This window comes from Penicillium nucicola, assembly GCF_028828085.1.
Source record: "Penicillium nucicola strain IBT 29836 chromosome Unknown utg000011l, whole genome shotgun sequence".
In the NCBI taxonomy this organism is placed as follows: Eukaryota; Fungi; Ascomycota; class Eurotiomycetes; order Eurotiales; family Aspergillaceae; genus Penicillium; species Penicillium nucicola.
The window spans coordinates 297,842-323,675 of NW_026643135.1; the positions used below are offsets into that span (position 1 = coordinate 297,842).

The 25,834-nt window shown below is 48.5% G+C and overlaps 8 protein-coding genes across 8 annotated transcripts; 3 read left to right on the forward strand and 5 right to left on the reverse strand.

The window, feature by feature from the left end:
- Positions 1-2,184: 2,184 nt before the first annotated feature.
- On the reverse strand, positions 2,185-5,076 carry N7511_011207 (uncharacterized protein; the record flags this gene model as incomplete). The annotated part of the gene is made up of 1 exon (XM_057133584.1): positions 2,185-5,076. One exon carries the CDS (start codon positions 5,074-5,076, stop codon positions 2,185-2,187), a length of 2,892 nt encoding a protein of 963 aa, XP_056978872.1.
- Positions 5,077-5,981: 905 nt separating this feature from the next.
- On the forward strand, positions 5,982-7,719 carry N7511_011208 (FAD-dependent oxidoreductase; the record flags this gene model as incomplete). The annotated part of the gene is made up of 6 exons (XM_057133585.1): positions 5,982-6,133; positions 6,183-6,340; positions 6,401-6,856; positions 6,907-7,030; positions 7,088-7,399; positions 7,452-7,719. 6 exons carry the CDS (start codon positions 5,982-5,984, stop codon positions 7,717-7,719), a joined length of 1,470 nt encoding a protein of 489 aa, XP_056978873.1.
- A 297-nt stretch (positions 7,720-8,016) lies between these two features.
- Positions 8,017-9,009, reverse strand: N7511_011209 (NAD(P)-dependent alcohol dehydrogenase; the record flags this gene model as incomplete). The annotated part of the gene is made up of 1 exon (XM_057133586.1): positions 8,017-9,009. The coding sequence occupies one exon, from the start codon at positions 9,007-9,009 to the stop codon at positions 8,017-8,019; it is 993 nt and encodes a 330-aa protein (XP_056978874.1).
- A 1,053-nt stretch (positions 9,010-10,062) lies between these two features.
- Positions 10,063-13,169, forward strand: N7511_011210 (putative MFS transporter; the record flags this gene model as incomplete). Its single annotated transcript, XM_057133587.1, has 8 exons — positions 10,063-10,231; positions 10,287-10,312; positions 10,373-10,658; positions 10,706-11,120; positions 11,182-11,649; positions 11,703-11,849; positions 12,446-12,831; positions 12,895-13,169. The coding sequence occupies 8 exons, from the start codon at positions 10,063-10,065 to the stop codon at positions 13,167-13,169; spliced, it is 2,172 nt and encodes a 723-aa protein (XP_056978875.1).
- Positions 13,170-14,221: 1,052 nt separating this feature from the next.
- Positions 14,222-17,167, reverse strand: N7511_011211 (Zn(II)2Cys6 transcription factor; the record flags this gene model as incomplete). The annotated part of the gene is made up of 5 exons (XM_057133588.1): positions 14,222-15,214; positions 15,282-15,860; positions 15,924-16,850; positions 16,921-16,948; positions 17,010-17,167. 5 exons carry the CDS (start codon positions 17,165-17,167, stop codon positions 14,222-14,224), a joined length of 2,685 nt encoding a protein of 894 aa, XP_056978876.1.
- A 161-nt stretch (positions 17,168-17,328) lies between these two features.
- Positions 17,329-18,144, reverse strand: N7511_011212 (glycoside hydrolase family 39 protein; the record flags this gene model as incomplete). Its single annotated transcript, XM_057133589.1, has 1 exon — positions 17,329-18,144. One exon carries the CDS (start codon positions 18,142-18,144, stop codon positions 17,329-17,331), a length of 816 nt encoding a protein of 271 aa, XP_056978877.1.
- Positions 18,145-19,530: 1,386 nt separating this feature from the next.
- N7511_011213 (uncharacterized protein) lies at positions 19,531-20,959 on the reverse strand (the record flags this gene model as incomplete). The annotated part of the gene is made up of 6 exons (XM_057133590.1): positions 19,531-19,959; positions 20,009-20,122; positions 20,175-20,269; positions 20,340-20,479; positions 20,538-20,764; positions 20,822-20,959. 6 exons carry the CDS (start codon positions 20,957-20,959, stop codon positions 19,531-19,533), a joined length of 1,143 nt encoding a protein of 380 aa, XP_056978878.1.
- A 1,972-nt stretch (positions 20,960-22,931) lies between these two features.
- On the forward strand, positions 22,932-24,756 carry N7511_011214 (uncharacterized protein; the record flags this gene model as incomplete). Its single annotated transcript, XM_057133591.1, has 2 exons — positions 22,932-22,965; positions 23,027-24,756. The coding sequence occupies 2 exons, from the start codon at positions 22,932-22,934 to the stop codon at positions 24,754-24,756; spliced, it is 1,764 nt and encodes a 587-aa protein (XP_056978879.1).
- Between the last annotated feature and the right edge of the window lie 1,078 nt (positions 24,757-25,834).

The following is a 25,834-nucleotide window of genomic DNA, read 5'->3' on the forward strand; positions in this document are numbered from 1 at the left end:
CATCCTGTAACTGTGGGGCTGGTCAAGGTTTAATTAAGGATCGTCTCGACGCTGGTAGCGCGTTACAGATAACTCTTGGCATTTAGGCTGGGGTTTGGCTAAAGCCTCATACTGTATGCATGCCAGATCCCACTAAAGGGGGAAATGGGTCAAAAGATCAGCGATGTGGTCCTCGTGCATGTTCAACAGTACCGACTTATCAGGGGCTTAGAAAAGGGGGGGGGGGGGGGGGGGGGGGGGGAAGGATGATCATCAGAGAAAAACGTGTCATTACTGAAGTATGGCATGGGGAGAGGGGGATTTGTTAGGTGTTTAGGTGTATGGAATGTATGGAATGTATGGAGTATACAGTATGGAGGGGAGTGTATAGTATAGTGGAATTTGATCTTCACCTTCTCCAGGGCTATCACGTCAACAAATCCCCTTAAGGTCAATGGGCGCCACCGATATCACCTCGTAACTCCTCTCCGTCAGAGGCCCATGTGCAAGGTATTGCAGCATATGTATCTTATGCGCTATTATGCCCCTGCTAACTTACTGTACTGTACACTGTACGCTGCACTTGTCCCAGGGGAATGGCTCGACCGCCCTTTGGCGAAGAAACCACATACGCTTCAAGCCCCCCACACCAATAACACTTGGGTTCAGGATCAACACAGCACGGGTCTTGTATGATGGCGAGGAGTCCATCCCATTGGGTCTGATTCCAGACTGTGGGATGCGTGTGCAGCCAAACGATCAACACATGTATCGTGACGCGGCGAATGTCAACTGCGATAGATCTTGCAGTAGCGCGAGGCAGGCGACTCCGCACAAGATCAAAGTCCCAAAATAGGATTCATGTCCGCTCGTAATCGGGTTGGGGCAATTAGGTAAAGCCCCAACGGGCGTCGCGTCGTTGTCGATCGAAGCCAATTGTTAAATGTGAAACAAGGGTCCAGGGCTGAACAAGATCTCGGTTTCTGATCTCGCGAGCCAAGAATATCTTGTTGGACACTGGAATTCCTGACCTTCTAGAAGACGACTCGGCTAATTGGGGCGTTATACCGATATCCCCAGTGGAACAAATTGTACGTCCGTACGTACTGTACAACAATTTGTACATGGCACACTATGCCCATCTAGGATTAGCAGGCAGCCATGTTCTATCCTGCCAAATTGCAACTGCCGAGCTCCGCAGTGGCGCGCCCGTGGTGCCCTGTCAAGGCCATTCGTACGGAGTAGTGAGGTTTCTGATGGAAGTTGTCCGATGCTCTCTGCCCTATATGTCGCGTGGCATTTCGGCCTAAGTGCTGTTTTAGATCGTCTCTTCCGGTCCTGCATGCATCCCCGGAGAAGGGTTCGTTAGAGCAAAGGCTTACTTCTCGACTACCGAGCAAGATAAGACTTGAAACGTTATAGGCGGCATATTCCGTTGCAAATGGACCGAATGTGAACATACCACTGTCAAGTTATATACCAAGGCAGTCAACTGAGACATGTTCGACCCAAATTCACCTTAAACAAATCTAATACAGATCTCTGTGGAGTATCAATGCAGGGACCTCACTGGCCCCCTCTACTTGGACCGGCTGTTTCACTAAATTCGGGGCCCTGGACTGCTTTGGGGCTTTCTCGGCTGCTCATGGGTCAGCCTTTTCAACCTGCAACCTGCCTTACGCGTCCTCCCAAGAAAATATTTCTCTACGGTCCCTTCTGCTATGATTCGTGAATTCTCTTAGGTTGCGAGGCGAAAAGGAAGGTGGTATCTGGTTTATTATTTTGTTTTTATTAAAATTCTCCCCCCCCCCCCCTTCACACAAAGGGGGGGCTTTTTGGGTCTCCAGAAAAGAAAAAAAAATAACGGCTTGGATCCCCTTTCCTTCACGACTCCGGTGAGAGAGAGGACTGGAAGACCAGAGGACCACTGCTGTCAAAATGCTTTTCCGGTCCCAAAAAGGGGGCGTCCCCAAACGTGGCCAACGCCCAACAGTATGCGCGATTATATGCTCGCCCTGAACGCCCTGAGCCTGGGGAGCTCAGCCCCAATGGCTGTTTTGGGCGCAAGATCACTTGGGTCTTTGCAGAAAAAAAAAAGCCATTCTCATATGACAATGACATTCAATACCCAGCCAATATCTACTGCATACTACTGAAACATCCTTTAATCTATCTACAACCCATCAGAATAACCCCGATGTCACCTTAGTCGCTCACGCGCACCACGACTGGAACATTCAGCGCCCGAGCTTGTCGGATACAACACGCGATGCATGCCCGCCCGTATCGACTAATGATCGCATGACACCCGACAGATGCGCACCATGCTCGAACGAACGTTTCCCTGGCCTGGTCGCCTCGCGCATCGATGATGATAATCTCCGGGGTGGAAGGGTCCTTAACTAGCGAGGATCGCGGTGCCTGCGGTGCCGAGGTGTTTGGGAGACAAGCGAGCGGGACATACTTATATGAATAGGAACGGTGCAGTGGATGACTTGGTAGTCGGGTCCATTTAGAATCCGGTGGCTGTGTAGGTTCTTCTGCTTCAACTTGCTTTCGGTCGACGTGGCTTCTGCTGGCGACTCCCAATGGTACACGGCACTCGTGGGCGGATATGAAGCGTACATTATACTTCAGGGCAAACAAAACGGCGGTAGTGCCTCCTTCTTCATCGATGGTGAACGATAAACTTGTCTCGTTCACAGGTATAAGGGTCTTTCCATTGTCGCATGGAGAGCTGGCACGGTTGACCGATAAATCCACCAACTTCACTTGACACGTAGATGTTGTGCGTAACTCGGCTTCTTCCTGTGGAAGCATAAAGGCCTCTGCGGTGATATCTCCCTCGCCCAGCGGTGATGACTCCATCGCAAGTTTAGCACCCTGCTTGATTCGAGGCTTACATGAAATCTGTGGTACCTGCTCAGCAGTGAGATCAAACCAACCACACTCAAGCATCTCCTGTGTATTTTTATCGCGGGGAAGAATGTTGCTGCTGATCCACCCCATGCATGTCTTGGCTCCTGATGCACTAGACAGAACCCGCCCAACGATGCATGCTTTGCTCCACCAAGTACGTCCACCGAAGACAAATCCCCCGTGGAGATTGGCAATGGGACCCAGTTGCCCAAGAGCGTCAACATCATTCTCTAGTATTGTAGCCATGAGAAGATGACTGATTGCCTCACCGGGGATCACAAATCCAGATAACCACGTGCGTGAAATCCAGCCTAGTGATTTAGATTGTGGGTCACCAGAGCTATGGAGCTTCACGCGCTGGCGGCAGGGGTTTCGGGTGTACATATCCTTCTTGGCCAGTGAAGTCCCACTGGATATAGATTCCACCCCCCTGTCATCAACAACCAAGGCTGGAAGGACCGGGTTCTCTGCATCTCCCAGCTTAAAGTTCAGGGTAGCCTTCAAACCATCGAGGTTTGGCCATCCAATATTTTCAGCGAAAACATAAAGCCCTTCCAGCTGTTGTCGGGCGTGCGATGAGCTTAGCTGGCAATCCCAGGCAGACTGCAGGGTCACAGCCTGGGATGACTTGTGTCGAGTGAGAGTCTCCATGAAGGAAAAGTAACGAGCTTTCTCGGGCACCTTGTTGGGTGAAGCGGGTGACCGAGATGCGTCTGGCGGCACTTTTGATTGGGATGATGCGCAAGTAATGTCCAGACTGTCAAGGAACCGACGCACAACAATCAAATCCCAGTTGACCTTTCCTTCTCGCAGCTTGTCGAATTGAGACAGTTCCTGTATTGTAATATGACCCCCATGTGGATCGTGTAACATACCAACTCGAACAAACGCATCCAGCCGAAGAAGCAGTTCTGCGGAGAGAAGCATCTGGATCATCAGCCACTTTCGTTCCATCCCAGACTTGATCAGGTTCTCTTGTGGTGAGCGGCCACCGCTTGACCCAGGCTCGGGACAATCCCCGTCACCCTCGAATGAAGCCTCCCATAGAACCTGCCCGGCCCGGAATCGCCAGTCAGGCGTGCTGAAATCAATCCATGCACCTGGAGTGTTCAGCACAATACCCAATGTCTTGATCTGAGATTTGATGCTATGGGGATGGCCTGCCAGGATGTCGGCAGGTGGCGGGTGGGGGTGAAGAAAGCGAGAATGCAAAGAATCGTGCAATTGATGCGGAGTTTCAATGTCCAAAATTGTCTTTGTTGATCCCTCTCGAAGCATGTCTTGTCTGAACTGCCGCAAATGATTAAGCCGTTGCACGAGAACTTGAAGACTAATATCTCGCACACCAATGCGCTTCCAGGCCTGAGGGCCACCACCGATGAGCTGGTGACGATCGTAAACAGCACCGCTTTGGCATTGAGAATACGGTTTGTTGTAGCCCTCCATCAAATCAAAGGCCTCTGTCGCTGGCAAGGTTGCGACCCGCTGCAAGTATGGTGATTGCCTAGGTTCTTCGGGACCCGTATATCGAACAGCATCCGCCACAGACAGCTCAAGGAAATGTCGAAAGCCAACGGTACCGGGCTCCTTTCCATTGTTAGACAACATGTTGGGCACCTCAAATACCCCGACATCGAAAGTAGCCCTATTGGTAGCGTCTGTTCGGCGCCAGTCGTAAAGTTGAATAGGCACTCCACCTTTCACAGCCCAGTCGTCCGGAACCGGCAAATGAGCATGAAGTGTGCTCAGGGTAAATGAGGCATGTGGTAACGGCTTGCGATCCCACAGATGTTGAACTACGGGGTTTTGCTCATCCCAGGGAAAGATCACTTGGGGATACCACCGCCCATGTTTGCCCTTCTCCAACAGAAAGTGAGGCGCGCCAGAGAGAATTGTCTTCACATCTTTCTTTGTGAGTATTGATTCGTTCGCAGATCCAGACTTGGTTGCCGTTGACCTATTCTTCGGTCTGCTCGACTTATCAAGTCTGTATTCGAGGAGGTCTTGAATATTTCCTGGCTGCTTAGGCTCGGAGTGATCCGGTGTCGTAGATGACAGGCCACCAGGAGAGCTGCAAGGCCGATCTCTGTTGCTACCAGCTTGGCTAGTGTCGCATCGTTGTTTGTGGATGGTGGGCGCCTGGGTTGAAGTAGACCTCTCCGCTCCCTTACTTACCATCAGTAACATGCCCGGATGGGGAGATGCATCATCTTACATGAATTGCCGGCTTTGGGCTGTCACTATTCCTCCGAAAGAAATTTCGAAATGCGCCTTCAGAGCGAACTCCCTGATGTGAGAGCGACCGTGTGAGAGCCCAAGGCTCCTCACGGGATGCTGCATCCGACTGTGAACGGTGTCGGCCAAATAAGAAAGTCATGATGAAGTGGTGCAGCTAGTGCATTACCAACATAAAATATTGAACGGTACTGTACGAAGCAATCAAACACCAATTCTTCAAAATTCAGAGCTGAGAATCAAGAAGTAAGCAATAAGCTTATGGGGACGCTGATCTCGGCTCTTCGGCTCGCAAACGGACCCTGTCAACGGCAATGCGGCAAGTGGACAGCTATGACGCCGAGTTCTGGCCGACAGAAGCAATTTGGCCCGATGAGGATTATCATTGATCTTCCAGACAAACAGGAGGGATCTCGACACATTGAAGGAAAAGTTGAAAGTCGTCCAAGTGATGAAGTAAGTGTAGGAATCGCCGCGGGCGGGGGACATCACGTGATAGGTCCATCGTACGTTGAGAAGGAGAGCAAGTCGAGAAGAGTAACGAGTTAGGGAGAGATGAGGACAGTCAAGAGGTCATTCACAAGGAAATGGTCATTTGTTGAGCCCCAATATCCCGCGATATCCATACGTGTCTATGGAGGGCATTCGTGATATATGCTTCTTCGACGTCATTACTTAACTGCTGTGGACCGGCCATTAGATTTACTGACCGGACCGAGGTCTGGTCAGATCTAGTGGCCGGAGTGCCTCAAGAGTAGAAATATAAGAATTGATGATTCTAGTTTCGGACAGAAAACAAAATTAGGGTGTCACTCTTGCTAGGCGTCCTGAATCGAACCTGGTTCAACATGGAGACTATCAACGTGGATGTTTTGGTCTGTGGAGGAGGAATGTCGGGAATGGCATGTGCTGCGTTTGCAACAGAAGCAGGAGCTACCACATTGATTGTCGAGAAACAATCGGAGGTTGGTGGCTCCTCAAATTACTCCGCAGGAATGTTGTACGTTTTATCCTCACGTTGACTACGTCCATACAATAACAACCAATAGCTGGGCTCCACAAACCTATGATAAGCTAAGGTCTTGGGTCCCCGAAGGTGACGCTGCTTTACAAAAAGCATGGATCAAAGACTATCTGCCCGCAGTGCAGTGGATGCGAGACAATGGAGTGCCTACTGCAAAGCGCTTCGATGGCATCATGACAATAGGTACAATGTGCTCCAGGTCGACGTGTTTGAATGATTGAAGTAACAGCTGATGTGACATAGGTATCGGGTTTCCAATCAAAGTATCCAACCTTCACAGTCTCCATCAAAAGCGCATCAACTCGAACAAAGCAAATACACTTTTCACCAACACCTCAGTGGTGAAGCTCATTCAGAAAGAGCCCGGTGTGCCTGGATCGACCGTGACCGGGGCCATAATTTGTCGAAAAACCCCCAATTCACCACCTACATACTACGAGGTTCGAGCTCAGTTGGTCGTTCTGGCCACGGGTGGATTCCAAGGTTCCCCCCAGATGACATCGAAATACCTAGGACAAGGCGGAGAAAACGTTTTCGTGCGTTCCAATCGTGGATCTGTGGGCGATGGACTCAGCCTGGCTATTGAAGCCGGTGCTGGGACTAGCAGGGGTATGAATACCTATTATGGCCATTTATTGCCAGCGCCTCTTAGGGCTGAGGACGTGAACCCGAAGGATTATCTTCCACTTGCCCAATATCGTAAGCACAGTTTCAAAATGAAATTATGCATATATCTAACAACAGGATAGAAAGCAAACACTGTCTGCTAATAAACGAATCTGGTCGACGATTTGCCGATGAGTCAACAGGAGATGAGATCATTAACCAATATCTTGCTAAACAGGAAAAGCGTCGTGGGTTCATATTGTTCAAGTATGTGAACTTTCACCAAAGAGTAAAGACAGGCTGACCAGATTGTTTCTTCTACAGCGAGGAAACGCGCCTCCGGCACTGCGTAAGTGCGTTGTTCCCCAATGCTGGTGATGTCGATCGTCTGCAGAAAGCGCGCGACCATGGCTGCAACGTGGGAACGGCATCAACGCTGAATGAGTTGACCAAGATTCTTCACAACTGGGGAGTGAATGATATGCAGGCAAGACATACCATCGAGCAATATGATCAAGCGATGCGCTTGGGACAAAAGCATATCTCGTTGGATGCCCCCGTTGGCCGTGGTGGACCACCCCCTGCACCCTTGGTGGATGGAAATGGTCCCTTTTATGCCATAGAGGTCCAGCCCTCGTAAGTTAAGACCCTGAGCCCATTTTGGAAATATTTTACTCATACTTATCAGCATTACCTTCACCTATGGCGGGATCGCAATTGACACCCAAGGGCATGCCCTAACCCCTGATAAATGCATCATTCCAGGCCTGCTTGTAGCGGGAGTCGATGCTGGGGGTTTCAGCAACCTTGGGTATGCTGGAGGTCTTGCTTTGGCCTTTGTGACTGGATTTTGGGCTGCTCAAGAGGTGGCAAAGCAATTGTGTTTGCCAGTCCCTTGTCTGCCTGCTGCCGATTCTCGTGACGGGGAAGAGAAACCAGTCAAAGGCAATCTTTAGAACCAAGTGATAGCGTCCAGTTATTGAATTTTGTAGAATTTCATGACGTTGTAGTCCAAAAAGCTCAATCCATTCAGTCACCAAGGTCCTCCTCAATTATATATTAAGACTGGGTCTTGTACTTCCCTCTTGTCCCTTTCGCCTCATTTACTTCCCTCGGTCTTATGTACGTCAAATGTACCAAAAATTCCAGGGAAAACACTGCTGCCTGTTCACTGATTCCAATAACTAGATACAAAAGCCTGAGGTTTCCATGGTCTTTCACACATAACTGAAGCCAAAAATCAAATTCTAGGCTTAAGCCACAAGAACTCCCCGGTACCGCATTTTGCCCTCCTCCAGAGTCTTAAGACTTTGTTTCACGCCATCCAATGTCAAAGGAAATGTCATCTTGATGGGCTTAATGCTGTGGAACGCAGCAAATGCGAGCATATCCCGGTGGACCTGTCTTGAGGATACGATCCCTCCTTGCACCCGAAGACCATTCACAAGCAATGGCATGTACGGAATTTTGAGGTCGTTGGCGTCTACGGAAAGTGGTGAGATGACGCCGTTGGGGGCCATGACGTTCAGGTAGAGCTGCCAATCGGGCTGGCTGCTGGTGGTCACAATGAGGTTGTCGATAGGAGCAGAGATCTTCAGATCTTTCACGCCCTTGGTCGCATAGAATTCGGCGGCGCCTAGTTTGCGTGCTTCATCCTTTTTACTGTCTGTGCCTGAGAACACCACGACTTCACATCCCATCTTGGCAGCAAACTGGATAGCCAAGTGCCCCAGACCTCCAACGCCAACAATTCCGACGCGAGCGGTTGGACGAACTTGCGCGACGTGGAGAGCGTTGAAAACAGTCGATCCACCACACATCAAGGGGCCGGCGTCTTCGTTGCTCATATTATCGGGAACCTTGAACAAAAATGCTTCACGCCACACCGCATGTGTGCCGAACGATCCCTGGTCAAGGTCGGCGTCGCCGTACATCTTGCGTTCACCACACAGCGTTTCCCAGCCAGTGAGGCATTGCCTGCAGTGGCCACAGCAGTCATGTTCATAACCCCAGCCCACACGGTCGCCCTTTTTCAAAAGGTGAGCGTCGGGACCAGTCGCCTCTACTACCCCGGTCCCTTCATGACCGAGCGCCATGTCGGCGCCCTGGTAATGGACATCGGTCCCACAAACGCCAGAGTGGGTAATGCGAACGAGTACATCGTCGGACTTGAGGTCTCCTCGCTCACTCTCAGCCTGCTTGATTCCATCTTTGGAACCTTTATACACGGTGAACTTGAAAGGCATTGTGTGAAATTGAGTCAAAAATGAACGAGGTTAATGTGTAAAGCTCTGAATTGGTGTCCAATTGTTCTAGGACCAACTGTGAACAGGCTGTACTTTATAGTCCAAAATTCTGGTACGTCATGTTACATCCTTTCTAGCTCACCCAAACCCCGGAGGCTGAATCAGATATTTCACGGAAAAGCTTCTTAAAAACATTCACGAGGCAACATAGGCGTCAGGATCAGGCTCAGAAACCCCACTGATATCACCATATAACAAACTCCCTCGACATTGGTTACTTTCTCATTCACATGTGCACCGAACTTCAGGATTCTAGCCCGTCAGCAATTGGAGCTCAGATCAAGAACAGAGCAATCAAGATCTGGTTGCAGTGGTGACATCATGTACTCATACTGAAGTGGGCCGCACTGAAGCCAAAATTGGGAATTTCGGCAACAAGTGCGATGTGCTTCGGGTGAGGGGACACAAATACGAGAGATTGCTTGGAGCCGAGGGTTTGATGCGCGAAAACGACCCAGCTTAGTCCGGGTGAGTGTGAAGGTATATGGTAGACAGAACCCTGGAAGCATACAAAATGCGTTGTCAGCAGGATAATCCATGGCTGCGCTACTGTACTGTGCTGTATAATGGCCAAGCACTTCAGCCAACACGGATCTCATCTTCCTCCCTCCACTGCAGTACTTTCGTCGAGGTGGCATTGAGATATCTCCTAGCTGGCATTCACTCTGCCAACGCAAGCAATGCCTATTCCATAAGAAGTATCGGGTCTTTCCTATATCTAAGAACATGTTCCATGCCAATAGTCACGTTTTATTAGGCTCATCTTCATAATTAGCTCAGGAATTGCTATCCAAACTGGTTATTCATGACTGTCGAGAACTTGCGTCGATTCTGCCGTAGGCGGTCGGGCTAGCGATATCGGACATCCCAATTGGGCAGATGCGAAGTTTAAACAACAAATTTGTCGCACTCTGCACTCTTTTGCTATTGCTGAATGCACTTTTGATTTCCAGGCCTCAAAACTTCGGGAGACTATAGCCTCGGTCTGTGACTATGATTCAGATCCACGGCATCGCCAGTCCCGGTGATTGCCCTCACGCCACACCAGAAAAGGATGCCGCGTTGGCAGTGGTGAGCGAGGTTGCCCAGGAAATTGACCCCATATTGGAGAAGCGAGTGCTACGCAAGATTGACCTGTATTTGATGCCTGCTATGCTGATCGGTCAGTTTCAAGCTGGATATCAACCCTCTGGACACTATGGCTAACATGATTACAGGCTATGGCATGGTGTACTATGACAAGGTACGATGGAATATCCAATAAACGCATGACCCAAAACTGCAGCTCTGATAATTTCCACAGGCCATCCTAGGCAGCGCTTCACTCTTTGGCATGACAACTGATTTGGCCCTAAAAGTGACAGACAATTCGACATCTCCTCCATCCGTTGACACCTCTCGTTTGAGCTGGGCAACGTCGATCTTTTACTTTGGAATGCTTGCTGGTCTCTACCCGATGACCTTTATTTTACAGCGATTTAATATTCGATCGGTTCTGGGCCCAGTAGTTCTTCTGTGGGCTGTTGTTTGTGCAGCCACCGCCGGCGTGACAACCTGGAAGGGACTTTTCGTACAGCGATTCTTCCTTGGTATGTGTTCGCCTTTAAGGTTACTTCTCCTACCTAACACAGTTTAGGATTCATTGAGAGTGTTATCCCAACTGGTTTCATGACTATAGTCAGTGGTTATTATACACAAGAAGAGCAGGCCCTTCGACAAGCGTGGTGGTTCTCTGGCACTGGCTGGTTCACTATCATCGGCAGCGCACTTAACTACGGATTTGGTCAAATTACATCCGGGCCCTTGAAGAGATGGCAGTACATTTACATCCTGGCTGGTGCCCTGACATTTCTGTTTGGTCTCTGGTGCTGTGCCATGCCGAATTCGCCTGTCTCTGCATGGTTTTTGACCCCTGAGGAACGGGCGGTTGCTGTGGAGCGACTCCGGAAGGGTCAAACTGGCGTGAGGTGCCAGAAGATCAAATCAGAGCAGATCAGAGAGTGTCTGACAGATATCAAAATTTATCTGGTGGCTATTATGATGGCGGCGGCGTGAGTATTCCATTTCATAAATCACATCTTACCTATACACGTTACTAATGATCATATTTAGGTACACTATAAACGGTGCTATCTCGGGCTTTGGACCATTGATCGTGTCAACGTTTGGTTATGATACCTTGGATTCCATTTTATTCCAATTCCCCGTCGGTGCCGTCTGTGTCATCTTTATCCCTCTCTGCGGATACATCTCCACAGTCGTACCCAATACGCGCATTCCCATGTTGATTGTCTGTTGCCTTCCTGTCATTGCTGGCTGTGTTATGATCTGGAAATCCCAGTGGGGATACCACCCGGCAACACCCGTTGTAGGCTACGCTCTGACTGGTTTCTTCGGGCCAGTGGTTAGTCTGATTATCACAGTTGGGGCTAGTAATGTCGCTGGAGCTACGAAAAAAACTGTCATGGCAGCAACTGTCTTTGTCGCATACACTGTGGGCAACATCATTGGGCCCCAGCTAGTGAAAACAACTACTAAAGCCCAGCACTACCCGGAACTGTGGACTGGCATGGTGATCTGGTAGGTCTTCTTTTCCTCAATTTCAATTGCATAGGAATTCTAACGAAATCTAGTTACTGTATCACAATCGCTGCAGCTGCAGCACTGTACCTGGTGCTTTGGCGCGAGAATCGAAACCGGGACCAGTTGGAGCTCGATGAGGTGCAGCGAGATAAGATTGCCTTTGACGACCTCACAGACAAGCAGAATCCGTTTTTCCGGTATGTTCTGTGATTCTTGATAATGGCTTACAGTTATCATCACTTGAAAGGGGAAGTCTCTGCTCCAACCTAGGATCATTCTCATATTCACCACCTCCGACATTTGTGCCGCGAGCATATCAAAATATACGTAATCTGTTTCCTAGTTCTTAACATAATAATTCAATTTAACGGCAATTGCATCCCAATTGATATACCGCAATGTCACTAGAGGTGTAGTATACTCCGCACGATGCGGAATCTTCAAGATTCCGTTTGTCGCAACCCCTCAAACCGCTCCTTAATCGGATGGATAAAAGGACACCCTGTAGTGTACTGATCTCATCTTCCCAAAATCCCCGGTCGAAAAATGAAGGACCCCCTAAAACCCACCGTTGAAGCGCTTGGTAGTAACTCCAACGCGGCGAGGGATTCAAGATATGAAGTGACATGGGAGCCCTTTGATGCAGAAAACCCCCAGAATTGGTCGCTGTGGCAAAGAGTGTTCATTGTTGCATCCATGTCGTATTCCACCACCGTTGTGTCAGTCTTACATCCATTGAATATGCCAACGTATCTTGTCACGTCAAGCTAACCTAACTAACCGCACAATACAGGGTGATATATTCGACCATGTACACTTCTGGTGTTGATGGCATAAGAAGCGAGTTTGAGATATCCTCGAAAATTGTTGTTCTTCTTGGCTTGACCACAAATCTTTTTGGTCTCGCGTTGGGGTCGGTTGTATTGTCGTCGTTGTCCGAAATATATGGTCGCCGGCCCGTATACATCACTTCTGTTCTTCTATTCGCCCTCTTCATCGTGCCAGTCGCCATGGCAAAAAACATTGAAACCATTTTAATCAGTCGATTTTTTGGAGGCTTCTTCGGTGGAGCTATGATCGCCAGTGCTCCGGGAAGTGTTACTGATGTGACAAATGAACAGCATCGCGCGTTGGCATTGAGCTTTTGGAGTCTCGGGACTATGAATGGACCTGTACTTGGTATGTTGATGTCTGCTGCATATCTCCTATTTTGGCCACTGACCTCTTCTTGCAACTCATTAGGCCCCATTATTGGTGGCTTCGTTTTTCAGTACCTTGGGTGGCGCTGGCTCAATTGGATCGTCTTGATTGGTAGCGGTGTCTCGTTCAGCTTGATGTTGTTAGTGCAAGAAACATACGCCCCAGCTCTTCTTCGCAAGCGCACCAAGGCAAAACAACGGGCAACGAGGGACCGCCGATGGTGGTGCTGCTTTGATCACCAAGACACTGCCCTCCAAGTCTTGAAGACTAATTTGATTCGCCCGTTACGAATGGTGGTGCTTGAACCTATTTGGTGAGTTTGACATAGGCCTTTTGCGTACTGATCTTCGAGCTAATCCGATGTTGCAACAAAGTATATTCTGGAATTTGTACGTTGGAATAGTATACGCGGTTCTTTTCTTATGCTTTGTTGCCTACCCTATTGTGTTTCAAGACCACCGCAGCTGGGCAGCTGGACTTGCTGGTCTAGGCTATTGTGGTATTGGCACAGGAACGGTCATCGCTGTTCTGCTAGAACCCATGATCAGACGAATGATCGATCTGCACCCTCGCGATCTAGCCACCGGACGCCCAACTCCGGAGGCCACAGTGATTGCGATTTGCATTGGGAGTATCTTGATACCGATTGGAGAGATCTGGTTTGCTTGGACGGCACGGCCTTCGGTGCACTGGATATCTCCCATCCTCGCCGGAATACCCTTTGGAATGGGGAATGGCTTTGTCTTCATCTATGCAACCAGCTATATCGCCGGAAGTTACACTGTATATGCAGCCTCGGCTCTAGCAGGAAACTCTGTTGTGAGGTATGGCCTTGCTGGACTTTTGCCTCTCGCTGGGGACAAAATGTACAGTACACTGGGCCCTGATTGGGCGAGCACGATGCTGGCACTGATAGAATTCGCTCTCATTCCTATACCCTTTATATTCTACAGATACGGTCACCATATTAGATTGCGAAGCCCAATGATAGCAAAAAGAGAGGTGGACGGGTGTTAAACTTCCCTTGCTATGAGCTCATTCACGACAGCCTTTAGTTTCGAATCATGCGTGTCTAGCAAAGCAGAAAAATATGAGTCTGTCTCATTAACGTCGGAGCAGGATTATACGTAAGAGCGTCAAATTTAATCATTAAACAGCCATAGACAACAAGTTCTTCCCTAGTCTCCTTTGTACACGACGATCTAGGTTCCGGGAGAAACGAGAATAGAAAGAAAACGACAATACAGAAGCAGGGTAAAAGCCGCACATGAGAAGAAGTGATGGCTTCCATTTCCATGTAGAGACCGTTTCGTACTTGATCAGTGCCGCTGCGTATATAGTTATGAGACCACCTCCGTTGTAACAAAAGCTATGTGCAATCAAACGAAATGTGTGTATCTGGATCATTTGCGAACAATGTCTGTAGCCACTCCATCCCACCATCTATCATTTCTCCAGGTAGCCAGACACTTGGATCCGGTACGAAGGGTTCGAGTTCTTGCGCATACAGCCCCGTCACTGCGTTCGGTCCTTTCGCCTGAAAAGCGAGATCCATATTGTGCGTGTGAAATTGATCCGTCTCGCCTTTTCGGAATCCTTGTGCTGTATCACCCTCGTTCGAGGAAACTGCACGCTGGAAACCACTAGAAGCATGCAGGGCTTTCTGATTCTCCTCAACATCAAAGTTGTTGGTCGTCACATCATCAAGTTCCAGGTCTAGTGGCTGTGTGGGTTTAGAACTCCCCTCACTAAGATTTGGATACACCAGTAGCCCTGGTAATGATTGACCGCCAATTTCAAGTTGCGACGTCCCTCGATGAGAAGCAGGTATTTCCATCTCTGCGTTCGGTGTTCTTAATACCGGCTGCTCTGATGGCGCAGAGTAATCCCGAGTATGTTCAAGACTGCCTAGGCTTTGATAAGATTGAGAAGATAAATGTGACGAAGGCATTCTGTGATTGTCATCTTGGTCTTCGGGTGAGCAAAAACTTGGGTTCAGAGTGGCCTCGGCCATTCGGTTTAACTTCCAGACTGCTCGAGCCATTTTGCCTGAAACCCAGGTTTTATGACAGTGAATTTTCAAGGACCTCGCAGTTTCCAACGTCATTTCCCCGTAGTTCTGTCTGAATGAAGGTTGTTTCATTATGAGGCCAAGGGCGATGATAGTTGCACTAGCAAGGTAGTGCAAAAACGGAAATGTGTACTTGGGGTTATGGTCTTCAGGTACATTTTGGAAATCATCAATGATTCCTCGGACCAAACGCATACAGATGACTTCATTCTCGCTTGCTTCGAGTGAATGCGACGAGCCAATTTGCTGTAGCATTGGCTTCCTTATAAGAAGATAAAGAGAAGCCCATCGCTGTTCAATGAATAAGTTTGGACCCTGTGACTGGAAATTTGCAAAATAGCTTAGACAATGAACTTACAGTTCGCATGATGAGTTGCTGCTTGATTTGCCACCAGGCCAATCCATTTGAACTGAAGCATCCTGGTTGTCGAGGGTCGTATGAAAATTCTGGTTGAAGGTCTTTTTGAGACTGCATGATCAGAAGCTCCAGGTATTCGTTAAGAAATAAGCTTGGTGAGGAGTGGGCCGTAGATGCACCATATAAGGCTTCCCATACTTTGCCAATAACTTTCGAATAGCTAGTCATAGCAATCAGATATGGAACTGTTGTATGTGACCTTTCAATGGCTCCATCATCGGCGCGTATGAGGTGAGAAGTTCCTCGACAGCTGCTGAGCCACTCATCACTCACAGTTCGCGGAAGGCCAATGTCAACATTCACATCCTGGATTAGGAACGGGCGGCCTGTTTCAATAGCTAGTCGTCTATCCATAAGGTAGACGCACCACCAGAAACGTCGAGCCATTTCGCTTTCAAAAATGTCCAGTTTCTCCACCACTTGGTATCGTTGAATTCCAATATAATGTGAATGTGATATTGAAAGGGCCAAAAGCTTTTCGGCGGAACCGTGTGCGTCAATACGGAAAAGGTAGACAACCTGCATAGAAAGGAAGTACTGTCAGTCAAGACAGGGATTTCATCTGGACGTCTTTGTGCTCACCATTAGTAATATAGTCTGAAGCAGGAGTATTTGATTTGAACACTCGCTGAAGGCATCGAGAAGATCACCAAATATGTCTCTGGCGGCTCTGTAAAAGCTCCAACCGGCGGAATAATCTTTCTTGGGACCTTTCACGTGCGAGGATCTCACGCATTTCCCATTCGCCAAGCACAGGAGAATGTGTGCCATGGTGAAGCGCGACTCAGCATGTCGATGATAAGGACTCAATTTGGAGGCACCGGAGTTTTCCCACAGTTTCGAGTAGGTTTCCCATAGTGAAGGTAAATGCAAGAAGGGAACCAAAACATGCACCTCATCGCAAAATGTGTGCATGAGCTGGTCCCATTGTTTTCGATCTGGAACTACACCATGGGGATCAAGAAGCTGGTACATGTAGCCTTGAGTATGATCTAAGGGTTTGAAGTCGGATGACTCGCCCGGAGATGGAGTTAATCGAGAAGCGAAGGGTTGATTGGGGGACGTAGATCGCACGCCTGTGTACCTTACGCCCATCTGCTCAAGTCGTCCCTCAACGACTGTCAAATGATGTGTTAAAGAGGTCTCTCCGGAGAATGTTGCCACTGTAGGCGAAGTAGTAGAATTCTGGAGAGGCCGCTTGCTACCTGTTGCAGTCTCATCTGGGAGATGCTCTTGGTTTTGGTGTCTCGTAGTTTGCAATATGGATGATGATCCCAAATTACGCAACTGTCCATCAACCTGATCCATTCGAGAGTTTGGGTTCTTTGCCCTAGATTCAGAATCAGCAGTTGTTTTGCTTGGATCCGAAAAGACTAGATTGGTCGTGTCAAACCTCCTGTGTAGAGAAGTTATGTCAGGCTGCCGCCATTTACCTCTCATATCGGTCCCTTCGCGCTGACATTCACAGTCTCTTCTGACACAATATTTGCATGGAGTATTGCCATCGCACTATTACAGGTTTTGTTCAGTTTACCCTTGTTTGACTGGTGCAGGGGATGTATGATGTGGTACATCCTACCTTGATTTTTCGCCGTTTACACTGCCCACTATTTCGATACATAGCTATGTCAGTACACAATACCATTGCGGGTCAGACAGGATGCGCACCATGCTCTCAAGGCATATTTTCCTCGTTGGGTTCGCTTGGGTTTGGGCTCGATTGATACGCCCTCGTGATCACGCTTCGCATTTCGCGAGGTAGATACGGTACTGTCACCGCCCTCCCCTGCGTCCAAAGACTTGCATCTGGTCCGCACATTGTTCATGGCGGAAATCGTTGCGAAATGGTGGCTGAATATGAGGGGAGAAACCAGGGGAAGTCGGAATCTTCGGAATTTTGGGTCTTGGCACTCGCGTGAAGTATAAAAAAGAGGGCAATTTGCTATGTACACCAATCTGGATCTACCAATCTGGATCTACCAATCTACTACCGACTGAATTCAAATGCCCATGCAGTGCTAGCATCAGTCTGGTAAATAGGGAACGTCAAGGTATCCCCTGTGTAGGTGTGAGTAACCACCCCTCGATCACTAGGGGCATCCACTTCCTCGTAGATCGATGTGCCTGCAAAGCCCCAAGTCTGGATATTCACCGAGCCCGCTTTAGGTAGACCGACAGCGCTCATCTTGTCAACGGTAATCTGCCAATTGCCGGCTGTGATCCGAGTCCCCGAAAGAATGCGTACTTTGTCCGAGTCTACGGTCGCATACACGTCGAATAGACGATCACCGGTACCACTAGTCTTCACTCGGTGCCCTGTCATGTTAAGGTTGTAGTACTTGTATACTTGGTACTCCGGGGCTGCAGCATAGTCGGTAGCGCTGTAGTCCGAAGGATTTGAGACCTTGGTCAGAAGATTGGCCATGAGGTCGTGCAATGTCCAGCCGCTCAGCCAGTTGCCACGAAGTCCCCATGCATCGTACCGTTCTAATCGTGAAATCCACCAGGCGGCTCCTGCAGGTACTTGCTCTCCGTAATTCGCGTATTCGTTGATGTTGACTTGGCGGCTTGGTAGGTTGTACGTTTTGAGAAGAGCCTGGAGTGTCGCATTGGTGTTTTGAAGGTCATTGTCCCAGTCACCGGATTCGCCTTCCAGATGATAAGAGTATTGTTCTGGGATTGTGTCATTGCCCGCAATTTGATCCAGCCAGTCGGCCCACCAAGTGTTGCCAGATACTGGCCGGAAGGCCAAAGAAGGACCGGTTATCTCAACGGCATCATACTTGGAGTTTGCCCTTTCCATGACCGCAGGTCAGCAATCAAAGTCCAAGCCTGGAAAAGAGCAGACTCACCGAAGAAGCTTGTGGGTGCGAATATAAAGATCAATCCACTGCTGCTGTCCGCGGGCCCAGAAGATACTGATGTCGGGCTCATTCCAGATGTCCCAAACAAGACCTTCGAGAGCGTTATTTGCTTCAAGATCGTTCATGAGTGTCGTGACAAACTTGTCCCAGTCTGTCCAATCTCCATTATCGCCGGGCCAAACAGTTGAGGCGTTCGTATGGTCGGTTCCCCAGACATCGTGTGGCAGGATAATAAAGGGCGCGCCATACTTGCGACAGGTCTGATAATTGGACAAGGTAGACTCAAGCCGGCCCTGATAATCATCAAGACCCCAGATCCAGCCGCGGGCCGGCGCATCGAGCTGTGCTCCTCCTGCGCGCCCGTAGTTGAATCCGACCCCAGTATACCAATGGTCGGGAATCTGGTTCGGGGTATCAGGGATACCATAGATGAACCCTGATGCTCTATGTACAGGCGGGCCCTTGGAAACAGCTAGGTCTACCGTAGCAGTGATGTTGTCGGCCGACACCAGTCCGACTGCGAGAAGAGCTGCAAGCAAAGTGAAAGACATAGCTCAAGTAGAGGCAAGCTCGTGAATGCAGTTGGGGGCTGCGAGACTAGGCACCCTTTTATCTCCATGCCCAGCGACTCCCGGAGTTCTCAAATTCCGTAAAATTCACGTTCTTCATCATGCAATCGCATATCTCCACTGCTTCAAGTTGCGGGGTGGCTGCGGAGTTCCGTGAGTTACTGCAAGACAGCGCCAACAGGGGCATTGTCTGCCAAAGGGTCGATCATTACCCCAGATCAAAAAGACCTTGGGAGCAAGCTGTGGCTTTCTCCGGTGGAGGGGTGAAAATGGCAGCAAACCTCCTTGCAGGATTACTCCGGTGGGTTTAAAATGTCGCTTATTGCTGCAAGACTTGACAATTCTGCCCTAAATTAGCTCGAAAATCAACTTCCATTTGATTCCAAGGTTACGAGCAGGATCTATCATACTATGTTTTCAGCCCCCACAGAGATAGCACTTTAAATTCTCACAGCGGATTGATCTACATATCTATTTAATGATCAAATGATCCCCGACGTCTACACAGAAAATGAGAGATTCAGGTTTCTAGATTGAAATATTGATATGGCATTTGCTTTATGCTTATATCGCGAGACTATGTGCATTTCGGATACTGAAAATAGCGTCCAAGAGAGCAAGACTAGGGCCAGATAAAGTGTAGAAATATACAAATGACATTGCATTCAAATAACGGTAACATATGTGCCAATATTTGCAAATCTACCGAGGTAAAAGAACTGGTAAACATAGAAATCCTCCTTTTCAAGTTTTTTATTATAGCCCAGGCGACTTTTCTCTGCTATGAACAATCGTTTCATGAACCACCGTGATGCCTCCACCTTGGCTACTCTGACTGTGAGTCTCCCAATCACCCTCACCAGCGGTACAAGTAGGCGGTTGCTGTCGCGAGGTGGGCAGGATCATTTGCTCGTCACTTATCGTGTTACACTGGGTTTCCGCCGGAATAGATAGAGGATGACGGAACTTCTTACGCTTAGTATAAGCGCCGCCTCCAGTGTCACCATCCGAGAGAGGATAGGCAGGGTAACTCTGTGATCCATTCCTTGAGGTGATGTAAAATCCAGCTCGTCGGGCTACTCGCCGGAACAGAGGGTAGATCATAGGGACATTGCCAATGATGACAGCGACAAAGGTCTCACGACAGGCCCAGCTGCCGGCTTGTTGAGCACCATTGGTACCAGCCTGAATAGACATCAGGCCTTGCGTTCCACATCAAAAAGATCGAACTTACTGTTAATATTAAGACACAGCGAAGAATACCAGCCATCATGACAAAGAGTCCGCCACTGAAAAGAATCAAAAGTTCTAGCTTCTCCCGCCATCTCAACCTAGCTTTGAAAAGCATCTTCATACACATTGATTAGTATCACTTTTAACATACCCGTAAAAAGACTTACCGGTGCAGGTATGCTAATTAGATAGATGTCGGTCGCGACATTGAGTACCACAGTCACGTAGATATCAATCTTGGACACGGCCGGTTGACAATAATCTAACCGGATATCAGCTTGTGATCCCCTCCCCGAAATATAAACAGTATTGTGTAGAACAGAACAACGTACTCCCAGGATCAGGATTGATTTGCCAATTCTTATGCAATGGACGGCATCCAAAGAGGATCGAACAGACTGTCACAATATATGTCCCAGCAATCAAACCATATGCAATGTGGATTCGGATGCGCATATTTATTAGGCCTGCACTAGATAGAGGATAGAGAGTCAGCACAGACAAAGTGGATGGGGCTAAAGCGAGCTCACGTCAATCGAGCATAGAAAATGGCCATGCATGTCTTGAGCAGCCAAAGCAAAAGGGTATACAACGACCAACCAGCAACCTGAACCTTTGAGCCACCCACACGGATACGATACTCTTCGGAGCTTGTTGATAAAGTTTCTCGCTGTTCACGGGTCATTGAATTGTTGGCCAATCCCATATACCACGCGCCAACTATGTATGCGGCGCCAGTTTCGAGTCCATACACCACCTATACACGTTCTGATTAGCAAGGAAATAGGTGATATTGCAATCGATCGTAACTCACACACGCAAGTAGCATTAGATAGTCATCCACCTGAAAGTTTTTGGGGCCAACCATAATCCATCTTGCGGTGGTTCGCAGACCGATAATGACAATAGCTACCCCCAGTAAGGTAAATGCTTCAGTATTGAAGTCACCCATATTTGTGACCCTGAATAGAATTTCTCTATACCATTGACGTCGAAAGAATGCTTCAACTTCAGGTGAACATTGAGATCAAGGAGAAAGAAGGTCAGAGGTCCCCGAGAAGAAAAGACAGCGGCAAAAGGCAGTATGTCAATGTTCTCCCTTGATCTCATTCGTTGACGTTGGACCCAGACTGGACAAAGAAGCAAGCACGCCCTAGTCAATTTACAAACGGCAGCGAGCTAATCAAATGGACGGGAAGAGACTGAAAGTTGAGAATTCCCAACTCCCCGTTGGCGGGTCTCTGGCGGCTTTTGTTAAAATACGCAACAAGTCCCATCGAGTATGGATTCACTGAAGAAGATCCATGACAGGACCAAAGTCCTCATGCGAGAGTGACAGCTCCGACAGTAGCATCCACTATGCCCGACCGGGTGGCTGCGGACTATCTTTAGGGGTGGGCTGGGCTGACTACAGTATGCATCTATCAACGGTCCGGGGAGAAGCTTTGAGGTCGAGACCATTCTTGTATGGCTTGTAATTGACAGGTCAATAACAGCGATCAACATTGAAAGATTCCACACTTCCCTGATCTGACAATCGAATTTTCCCATTGCATACACGAGGCGAAGGGACAGTGGTGCCCTAGAACCTGGCTGGTTATGATCTTCGGTGTAACGTGCAATAGAACTAGTCTTGAGAAAGTGTGCACCGTAGCACAGTCGAATGTAGTGCAGCATACTACAGATAGCCAAGCATCATTTTAACGACCTAAGAACGAGCTGTGTCATGATCACCTTCTCCACCGACCTCACGTTTCACCTGGTTTGGATGTTGATCGGCCCCGGAGATTGCTCCGACTGCTGGATCGATAATCGATCGCGAATGGCCACCGGCTCCAATCTTGTAATGGCCTGACATACATTGAGCCTGCTTTCCATTGCAGAATTGCAACATGTGTTCAGGAGAAGAAAATCTTCAAAAGTACCGGATAAGTCGGGGGGTTCTGGTTCGTCCCGATAGGAGCTTAGAAACAACCCTATTTTACATATCTTAATTCAAATCCCGGTCTTCGAGCCTTGAGCAAGGAAGATGGGCATGTTTCAGGTTCAACCCGAGGTAAGAATCTGTTCCTAACGGTAAAATTCCCGTTTATTTAGGTGGAACCGAAGCGGGTCAATCATATGGAGTCCACGGGGAAGACATCCCGCCCTGCTTCGCCCGCACCATGAGTTCATCTGGACTAAAACTATTAAGTCTTTACCTTGCAATTGACTGGATAGGTTTAATGTGTAGGTAATCGATAGCGAAATTGAGATTCCAACCGGAGATGGGGAGCTGCGTATTGTTGCTTGTCCCAACTTCCTTTTTCTGTTTTTTTTTTTTTTTTGGTGACAAGTTAGTGTCACTCCAAGCGCTGTTGGCCTTCAAAGCCACTAATGTAAGTGAGGGGGGGGGAAGAAAATCCCAACACGTTATATTGCGCCTCCCACGCGCCGTTTGACCCCCTAGAAACGTTCCGATAGGAAAGCGAAATACGGCAGATCACATAGTGCGCTTTGACAACACGACCCAAGGTGTCAAACGACGGAGCAAAGCTAAAATGGTGTAGAGGATCCGAATTCTTTCATGAGGGACAACTCGCCGGTCCGGACTAGCTGCATGCCAAGTGCCTAGCAGAGGCAAGGGCCCCTGGTATTTGCAATTCTGTACATTTACTTGCCTACCGTTAGTGACCCCCGATCAATTTTAATTACTAGTGCCACTAGTTCCCATTCCATTGCAGAAGAACGGCTAAATCAAGAAATCAAAAAGGAAAATTCAGTGAAGCTCAAAGTTCCACGCTAACACTTGTTCGTTTACGCTCAATCCTGAGACCCTGGAGTTCTGTCGCGCACATTTGTCCACTTGTACATAGCTTCCTGCATCAGTCCTGAGTTTCAGCCAGTTACCTACCACACCCTGCGACTGAACGAAGCTATCCAAAATGGATTATGTGGACCTCGTGGTCATAGGCGCAGGTAAGTCGGCTTTGGACTCGAAAAGAGTAAGCATTTCCGAAGTCTGACCTGTCATTAATAGGTTGGAGCGGTCTATCTGCTGTCAAAACATATCGTGAAATCAACCCGGATCACGATGTGGTTTTGTTGGAGGCTGCTAGTTCAATCGGTGGAGTATGGGCCAAGCATCGTCTCTACAAAGGTCTGAAATCGAACAACATGTTGGGCACATATGAGTTTAGCGACTTTCCCATGGATAGTTCGACCTTGGGGATCGCACCTGGTCAGCATATTCCAGGCAATGTCATTCAAAAGTATTTGGAGGCATACGCACAGCACTTCGACTTTGCCAACTGTATTCGACTGGACCACCACGTTGAGAGCGCACAACACAATTTGGATGGAACATGGCAGCTGATAATATCCCACGGAAAGAATACAGCAACAGTCAACACCAAAAGGATGATTGTAGCCACGGGTATCACCTCCCAGGCATATCTTCCAACATTCAAAGGTCAAGATACCTTCGATGCACCCCTCTTCCACTGTCGCGATCTACTACAGTACCAAGATGCCATCCTCCAACGTGACAAGCGTGTGACTATCTTTGGTGGAACGAAGTCAGCTTGGGATGCGGCATATGCCTGCGCAACAACAGGCATGAAAGTTGACTGGGTCATCCGAGAATCCGGTCATGGGCCTAACTGGATGGCACCGCCTTACGTGACTCCATTAAAGAAATGGTTGGAGAAGCTCGTCACCACTCGGCTATTGACCTGGTTTAGCCCATGTATCTGGGGAGAAGCAGATGGATACATAGGCATCCGCAGCTTCTTGCACAGAACCTGGCTCGGTCGTAAGATCGTGGACGCTTTCTGGGCTATCTTAGCAGACGATGTTGTGCAGCTCAATGAATATGACAAACACCCCGAAACGAAGAAACTGAAACCTTGGGTGAGCCCGTTCTGGATTGCATCGTCGCTCAGTATTCTCAACTATCCGACCGACTTCTTTCAACTGGTTAAAGACGGCAAAATTAAGGTACATATTGCCGATCTAGAACATCTTTCGGATCACACTGTTCATCTTTCATCGGGTGAAGCATTGCCAACCTCAGCGTTAATCTGCTCGACAGGTTGGCGAGCTACTCCCAATCTCAAATTCCTACCGGAAGGCATCGACCGCAAGTTGGGCTTCCCCTGGAGCACAGATCCGCTAAATGAAAAGATGGTAAAGGCAGCAGATGAAGAGATCTTATGTCGATTCCCCCGTCTTCGCGATCAACCAGCCCCAAATCCTCTCTACCGCCCCTTAGATGAGCAATCTGAAGCCGCTGTACCGCATCCCTTCCGCCTAGCGAAGTTTATGGTGCCACTATCTCTGGCAAAAGAGCGATCTTTGGCATTCATGGGAATCACTATGACCATTAATACAACATTGATAGCGCAAGCGCAGGCATTATGGATTTCAGCATACTTTGGTGGTGATTTGACTCCGACTGCAACTGAACGCTGCCCTCCTGCTATTGCTGCTGCGTTGGACATCAAAATAGAAGACACCACAGAGCTTGATCTTGCTTGGGAGACTGCGTTGCACTCTGAATTTGGCAAATATCGTTACCCAGGGGGCTTCGGACGAAGGAATCCCGACTTCGTGTTCGATGCAATCCCGTACATTGATCTGATGCTGCGCGACTTGGGTCTATCTCCCGCTCGCAAGCAAGGCTTTCTAGCAAGGTGCTTCCAGCCCTACGGCACGGATGATTATCGTGGCTTGGTCGATGAGTGGAAAGCTAAACGGTCTATCCAATGAACAGTCGCTAAAGCTAGGAGAGTTGCTTCTGTTTTATCACCGATCTTTCTGTTGCCCGTTGCGTGAGGCGAGATACCCCGATCATTCCTTTCATAGCACTCGACTTTTCTTTGAATCAATTATTTTACTCTAAGACTTTGAATTTCTGGGCTTACTAAAAGGTTCCCTGGGCTTCATACAATCTGTGAGCCCACTTTCTAATCACTAACTCTGTGATAACCTTCCTTTGACCTATGGATATGTCACCCGCCGGCATCAACCTACCATATCAAGACAAACTGTTCCAAGACTGCTACTCCACGACGAGAGGAGGATCTAATCCATCCAATTTGTTTATTTCCCCATGGGCACCAATCAGAGTGAACTTTCTGCATCTATCCAACAACAACATCATCATCTCCCTGATCAAAGTTTCTATATATCGCTTCACGATCCTCGGTCACTGTTGCTCTTATCGAAACATGAACATTCAGCCGTCCCTCTGTCGTGAGACCTCATTCTAAGCAGAAATATCTATGGAGCATCATCTAGCTGTGGAGGAAAATGTGTTGCTGTAGCCCCAGGACCGCCTGTTAGGCACATGTTGAATGGTTGGAGTCACAGATTGATATCGCCAGCCTTCTAAGCCCCGCAACCCCATGCATAGGTGGCTTTTCGTTTGGTTCACCAACGGCTCATTCACTTACAGAAAACAATGAGAATATCGCAACGGACGAGATCCAGAAACCAAGGACGAGCGAGTCACCTAAGTCGGTTTCTGACACAACCTCAATTACGACCAGTATTATACAGAGCCATTTATTAGATCAGATTATGGTGCATCCGAACAAAAAATGACTCATTGTCAAGAAGCGATTCAGAGATCTTTTTCCTCGTCAATCCTTACTTGAACCAACAGTCAGCCGAAAGCATGGATATATTTCCATTACCTCCTGCATTTATCTACGGTTGATACATATTAAACGGCGAACTATCACAACGAAACCCAAACCGAGGAGATGCAACTCTCAATAGAAGTATAACTGCTTCAAACTCCGGTACAGGTCGATCATACACATATATGAAAGGGCTCGGGATC